Below are 7,358 nucleotides of genomic sequence, written 5' to 3'. Positions count from 1 at the left end.
TTTTTTTGTGAGTGAGATTAATTAATGCATATTCATATTTATTTTAGAACTACAGTAACACCTTCTGATTTCTCTCAACATGGGGACAGGAGAGCTGTCAATCAATAAATTGAAAAAAAAAAAAAGTAACTTGCGTTACCTATTTGGAAAAGTAACTCGGATATTCTCTTGTAAATTAAAAAGTAATGCATTACTTTACTAGTTACTTGAAAAAAGTAATCTGATTACGTAACTCGCGTTACTTGTAATGCGTTACCCCCAACACTGGGTTAAAGGTTTTAAGTTTGAACCTGGCAAGGGGCAATTAATAACCCATCACTCTTCTGTTTTTGAGCAAGGCTTTATAGAGACTGTCCATCTAATGTGTAATGTAAGTTGCTTTGAATAAAAATGTCTGCTAACTTAACCTAATGGCGTGTGGTGATCAAGCTGCGATGTTGGTTTGATGTGTTTGACTAAAGTTAAAACACAGATTTGAATAATTACAGATTGCTTACCAGCAATACAGGCATTTATCAGGGAAACACATGTGCCTGTGAACAAGGCTCTGAGCACTAAAGTAGATATGTCACTCTTCTTTTGTGGACAAATAGAGGCTGTGGAATAATAATAATAATAATAATCAGTAAATGATATGTTATAAAAATGGTGATACTGAACAATGGTGATAAGAAGTCATAAGCTATACTGTTAGCACTAAAATCATTCAAGCAAGTGCTTTGAATAGATACTCACACAGGCCTCCAATCACAATACCAAGAGAGCTGAAATTAGCAAAGCCACACAGTGCATAGGTGCAGATGATTTCTGATCGAACCTGCAAGTAGTTTGGACAACATATACTTTAATGCTTCTGACAAACTTCAGATTATGCATTTGACTATTTATTATGTTTATTAACATAAATACATTACATACATTATGTATTATTACATACATACTTACTGAGAGCCAATTTTTCTCTCCATCATCTTCTAAAATGCCATTAAGTCTGTTGTTTTTGAGCTCTGACAGCTTCTCGTAGGCTATAAACTCATTGAGGAAGAGTTTAGTGCCAATAAGTTCAGCCACTGTAAAAGACTCCTTGTATGGAATTCCCATCATGAAGGCCACCGGCATAAACACATAGGAGCAGATCAACTGAGGATTTGAAGGTAACAACACTTTTAAAACACTTCTGAATATAAAGATTTGTAGGATGATGATTATGACTTTTTCCTTTTGATGTAACATGTAAGTACATAACAGTTCAAAGTTTGGGGCAGTATGATTTTTTTTGAAGAAGAAGAAGAAGAAGAAGAAGAAGAAATTAATATTTTTATTGAGCAAGGATACATTAATTTAAACAAAAGGTGACAGTGAAGACATTTATGATGTTACAAAAGATTTCTATTTCAAATAAATGCTGTTCTTTTGAACTTTACATTTATCAAATAATCCTGAATTTAATCATGTATTATGGATTCCACAAAAATAGAAATGTTTTGTGAAGACGGAAGTAATGGCTACTGAAATTCAGTTTTGCCATCACATTAATAAATTACTTTTTAAAATATATTTAAATAGAAAACAGTTATTTTAAATTAAAAAAATATTTCATAAAATTATTTTTACTGTATTTTTTGATCAAATAAATGCAGCCCTAGTGAGCACAAGAGACAAAAACAATAAAAAGTCTGACTGATCCCAAACTTTTTTGAACGGTAATACGCACACACAAACACATTATATATATAATGATCTTGAATATCAAAAAAGCCCCTCAGGATCGGGTAATACACACCTCAAAAGTGACTTCTGGGTATCCCACCATGCCTCCCATCCATTTGAGTGTAGCATTTATGAAGTCCAAAATGGCGAGGAAAGCAATCAAGTTAGCAGCGATGTTGGCAACAAGTCCTATTGATGCAGATGCGCCACCGCTGACAGCTTCCAAGATATTCTGTTCACCACTGAACACACACATACATAATAATAATAATAATAATAATAATAATAATAATATGAAACATACCTATTATTTTTTTCTAGAAATCTAGAGTTCATATTTGACAGGATAACCCACCCGCTGTCAACTTTAATCTGACTCTTAGATGTAAACTTGCTCTTTTCAGTTTCAGGGTAGGATAGTTTGGAGATGGCTAAAGCACATGGAGCAGCCATCACTGATGCAGAAATCAGAGATGAGGCATCAATCTGTGTAAAGGAGATTTATTATCCCATAAAGAACATAACATACTGTGGTAACAGCTAAACTCATTCAGTTGTAACATTTTTTTGCCATTCCAGCTTTGGAATTTTATAATAAAATGAAGTGCATGTTGTCGTACCCCAAATGAGATGAATGCACCCATAACACTCCCAGCAATGGTGGCAAATCCTCCAGTCATGACAGCATGAATCTCAGACTTGGTCATGTCCTTCAAATAAGGACGAATCAGGAGCGGCGCCTCGGTCTAGAAAAAAATAAAAACATTACAACATTATGACAATTATTATATATATATATATAACATTATATCCTTTTTTTTAAAAGGATCTTCTCCCTTATAAGAAACATCTAAATTTGTCACAAAATGTTTTTAGGTCATTTGAGAGCATATATAATGTTGCATGCTGAACTGAATTGAATTGAATTTTTCAATAAATGAGTATATTATAGTAATGATGACAGAATATTACCTGACCAACAAATATGTTCCCTGCCACACTGAGAGTCTCTGTAGAGGAGGTTCCCATCGTTACCTGCATTGCCCAGGAAATCTTAGCACAGAAAAATACACTATTAATGCATTCATATGAAGAAAATCTCTTGAAATTATCATAGGTTAAATGAACATAAGACTGGACTTAGTCACTTTTACCTTTGTGATGACCCACTGCATGACACCCAGGTAGTACAGCACTGACATTACACTGCTGAAGAACACCACTATAGGCAGAGCCTGTGAGTATTGAGCAACATTCAATAGTAAAAATAAACCCATCCATGCATTTCATGTCAAGTACGCTTCATTACTAACCTGGAAAGCAAATATGTTCTCAATGAGGTCTCCAAACACAAATGATGAACCAGCTTTTGTGTAGTCCAGAAATATCTGAAAAAAAAGAAAGACCATAATATTCTGTTTCTCCTTCTCTCTTGTAGTTTAAATAATCATTCATTATTGTTTTGTTTTAATAAGTTACCACAGATTGTAACATATTAACTTCAATTAGAGAGCCATATCTTTGCAAGTATGATGGACATTATATTAGTTTACACAATAAAGAGGTGTTCAAACGTATGTAAAAATGCTCCTGTTTTGCATTTTTCTAATTTAATAAAAATCATAATAATGATGCTTTATATTATACCTGAACTTGCTTTCCAAGCCATTCAAATGCTAACAGACCAGGCTCTGTCCTAATGACAAACAGGCCAATGGCAAACTGTAAACCGAGTCCCCAGAAGACTGTCCTCCAGCTCACCTAATCAGAATTCAACGCAAACAACCTTTTTCGTTAACAACCACATTAATTTAAACTAATTTTTAAAAAAAAGTTCCTTTAGCATCTACAACTATTTTATTGTTGGGAAATGATAGGTGTAACCTCAACAGTCTGATAAGGTTTGTAGGAAATCCAAAGTCTAAAAAAATACATTTAAAGAGATAAGCACCTTCAATAAAGCATGTACTGTTTGCAGGTGTGTGTTTTATCACTCACTGCAGTTCTGTGTGCAGAGAAGAGAAATATGGCAATAACGAATAGACAGACACCGCCAAAAGAGATGAGCTGCTCTGGGCGCTTTCGTGTGTCGATTGCCAGCCACGCCACCAGCAGGCCCACCACAATTACTATGAACACCCTGGAACATACAGAGATACATATGACGCATGTGTATAATCATGGTCCCTGTATTGAAAACACATATTGCCCATTTTATTATATTTAGAGCAGTGGTTCTCAACCTTTTTGAAAAACCAATGCTTTAGAGTCTGTGGTAAAGACTGATTTTACTGTTTTGTTCTACAACAATTACACACAGTCAAAACCTCAAACATGAATCTTGTGACCTTTAAAAATATAAGTAGCTAACAAGTTGCTATTTAAGTGCATAGCTCACATTGTTGTGCTAGTTACAGTGTGGTGCATTATGTACAGTGTCAACTTGTTTGCAGCAGGCTAATAAAACACACTATTCTAAAAGGGCATAGGAAATTCCAGAGGGAATGGTTCTCTTCTGAACAGATCTTTTACTCACCTCCAAACCATTCCAACAAACTAATTATATACATTATTGAATTATATTTAGAATTATATTTATATTTATACACTAGAATTATATTCAAGTGTTTGGGGTTGGGGTCAGTAGGATTTAAAAAAAAATATTCCTTAATAGAAAGGTTAGTGAAAAATGACTGTAATGACATTTATTATGTTACAAAATATTTCAGTTTCAGCACAACTGATAAGCAGCACAACTATTTTCAACACTGATAATAATAAGAAATTTCAGCATATTAGAATAACCTCTGAAGGATCATGTGACACTAAAACTGGAAATTCAGCTTTGCCATCACAGGAATAAATTATATTTTAAAATATATAGCAACAGAAATCAGATATTTTAAAAATGTCACAATATTGCCGTTTTTACTGTAGTTTTGAACAAATAAAGTGCAGCCTTGGTGAGCATAAGAGATGTCTTGCAAAAACTTTAAAAATAGATCATAAACCTTTGAACAGTAGTATATTAAAATGCCATACTCACCATTTTATCCATCTGATATTGGATTTGAAACACCTTTGTGCGGGCTTGAAAAATCTCCTTATGCTGTCACCCTTGTACTTATTCACCAGTTCACACACGATGATAAACACCCCCAGACAAGTGAGGACAACCAAAGCAATTGCCCTCTGAAAGTCCAGATAAACCGCAGCAATGAAGTATGCTAAATAACCTACAATATAAAACACAAAGCATATATTGCACCTTGTCCACTTGAGATGGATAATGTATCACCATGTTTAATTAAAAACAGTAATAGATATAAAACTGGGAAGATGAAAATCTTGCTTACCTGCAGCAAGTATTCCCAAAGCAATGTATTTGATTATTTTGGAGTGTGTCTTGCAGAAGGTCTCTGTGGCCGTGATGGGTATGCATGCTTTGCTGTGGTCAACAATGAAAGATCTTGCACATGTGAAGTCTTACAGCATGATTGGCAGAATCATGAATCACAGAATCGAAGCATTTAAATTTTTGACTGTATTTCTTATTTAGGATGATATTATGTAATTGCAAAGGAATCTCATTTCCAAATAATGTGATAATGAAATCTTAATGACGTCGTATATACAGATTAGATTCACAACCACACCTTAGGCATGATTTTGACTCCTTCTCTGACTCCTCTTTGTCACTGTCACTAAGGTCATCTGTTAATTTATCCTCCTAAGAATAAAAAAAAAAAAAAGAATATTTTTCACTTGTTAACATTTTTTAGAGAACTTCCTCACACTTTCCCAAGCCTACCTTAAAAAATGCTGGATTGTCCACCCCTTGTTCTTTCCCACATGAGATGGTTGTCAACTGTAAATCTTCTTTGTCTGCTGTAAAGAAAGAATCAGAAAACTTTTTACCAGCTCTAATGAACATTGATTCAACAATTCCTTAGGAGCTGCGAGTTTCAAAACACATCCGTATCCACATTTAATCCAAACAATTATTAACTATACGCACAAATATGAAATCGACACCTCTATTCAAACCATGGCAAAAACCACCTGTTCAAATAACAGTTTGAATCAATCTAAAGAATGGAGAGGTAAATAAATGGCTTACTCATTCTGCATTCTCTGTGACAACTGCTGGGTCTTGAACCTTGAGCTGGGATATATACTCTGCCCACTTGGAAATCTTATCATTAATTAACTACATACTAATGTGTTTTTATTTATAACACTTGCACGTTGCTATCAGATTGCTAGTCAGGGATGACTACTCTGAGTAGTCATGAAACAGCATCTTTTTATCATTTATTGCAATGAAGCTCCTCCTTATTTCCAGATACAAACAAGATACAAAGTGTAGAAGAAAACAAACTGCCAGGAATAAAAAATGTAACATAATGAAGGGCCTGCAATTCTATGGCCGTCCCAGAGGCAGAGTTACATGGTGAACAGGTGCCTGAGAGGAGGGGCCAGTATTATCATTCACATCCATAAAAGACACTGAGAGCTCAATGACTCAATGATCAACAAAAACTAGCCCAAATCTAGCCTGATAAACCCTGCTAGCCAATAAAAAAAACCACAATATATAGCTGTCTTTTTCAAGAATTTTCAGATTTCCTATAATTAGTAGGTCTATAATGTATGCAGCAATAGGGTCATGGTTTGGATTCACAGGACACAATTTTTATCAGTGGGCCCGACTCTCCACGGTTGTAATAAATATCTACAGTAAATCATAGAAGACTTTAACTACCCCTGGTCACAGAACGGCAGAGATAAGTATATAATTTAACACAAAATATATCATTTAAAGCAAAATTAGACATCGCTGGTTAAGTGTACGAAAACTACCATCCTTATACAATTACGACGCTAGATGCCACTGTTGCACATTGTAGAGTATGATTCAGTTTTATGCCTGAATTCAGAACACATCACTAACAAAACACACTGGCAGTGGCAGCAATCTGAGCATATGATACTACTATTAATATATGGAAAATTATTAATCTCCTCTTAATTTATTAATCCTATATTCTTAATCATATAACCTTTTTTTCAGAACTTACTAGTACATTTACTCAGAGGCATGATTTGATTGTAAATTATGCTCTGTAAGGTTGTCTTTGTACACTATATGATGATGCACAATATCCAGCTTTACATAAATGTGATTTTTATTCAATTTGATTCGATTTCATCTTCAAATCCATGTAAAATGTAGAGTCTGCCTGACCCTAAACTGAAGTTTTATGATGGTATATTATGCCTGGCTCCATAGAATGCTTTACAGAATCCATAAATCAAATACAATCACCAGACAATATGTGGAATCTGTGACTGTTTCCATGGAAAATCATGGAAAATTAAATGGTGCCTAATACCTTTTAGTTAACACAGGATGACGCAAACTCACAGCTTAATAGACCGTAGTGTGCATCACTGCATTTTATTGAAGGTATAGTGTGTACAAAACACATTAACAGTTATTCATTAAGACATTTTATGTGTTTTTTTAGAGCAAGCAGTCATGATTCACAAATATCAACCAAGTCTTTCCTGCACATTTATGTGTCCTCTCCACAAACTGAAGGTATTGTGATTTAACCATTCTAATAATCATGCATATATATATA

At 34.2% G+C, this 7,358-nt stretch overlaps 1 protein-coding gene across 1 annotated transcript in view; it reads right to left on the bottom strand.

The window, feature by feature from the left end:
• Nucleotides 1-6,038, bottom strand: part of slc28a1 (solute carrier family 28 member 1) — a 9,967-nt gene extending 3,929 nt beyond the window's left edge. Inside the window, exons 1-16 of the mRNA XM_016488658.1 lie at nt 5,831-6,038; nt 5,522-5,598; nt 5,367-5,440; nt 5,067-5,158; nt 4,757-4,946; nt 3,709-3,850; nt 3,358-3,471; nt 3,024-3,098; nt 2,865-2,945; nt 2,683-2,763; nt 2,331-2,456; nt 2,066-2,196; nt 1,784-1,952; nt 946-1,140; nt 736-817; nt 498-596 (exon numbers count right to left, since the gene is read on the bottom strand). Of these exons, the coding sequence (XP_016344144.1) occupies nt 498-596; nt 736-817; nt 946-1,140; nt 1,784-1,952; nt 2,066-2,196; nt 2,331-2,456; nt 2,683-2,763; nt 2,865-2,945; nt 3,024-3,098; nt 3,358-3,471; nt 3,709-3,850; nt 4,757-4,946; nt 5,067-5,158; nt 5,367-5,440; nt 5,522-5,598; nt 5,831-5,834 (1,732 nt within the window). The 5' untranslated portion in view covers nt 5,835-6,038. The remainder of the gene's footprint in view (nt 1-497; nt 597-735; nt 818-945; nt 1,141-1,783; nt 1,953-2,065; nt 2,197-2,330; nt 2,457-2,682; nt 2,764-2,864; nt 2,946-3,023; nt 3,099-3,357; nt 3,472-3,708; nt 3,851-4,756; nt 4,947-5,066; nt 5,159-5,366; nt 5,441-5,521; nt 5,599-5,830) is intronic.
• Between the last annotated feature and the right edge of the window lie 1,320 nt (nt 6,039-7,358).

The sequence above is a fragment of the Sinocyclocheilus anshuiensis genome, unplaced genomic scaffold, assembly GCF_001515605.1.
Source record: "Sinocyclocheilus anshuiensis isolate Anshui unplaced genomic scaffold, SAMN03320099.WGS_v1.1 scaffold609, whole genome shotgun sequence".
In the NCBI taxonomy this organism is placed as follows: domain Eukaryota; kingdom Metazoa; phylum Chordata; class Actinopteri; order Cypriniformes; family Cyprinidae; genus Sinocyclocheilus; species Sinocyclocheilus anshuiensis.
This window is presented reverse-complemented; position numbering and strand designations above follow the sequence as displayed.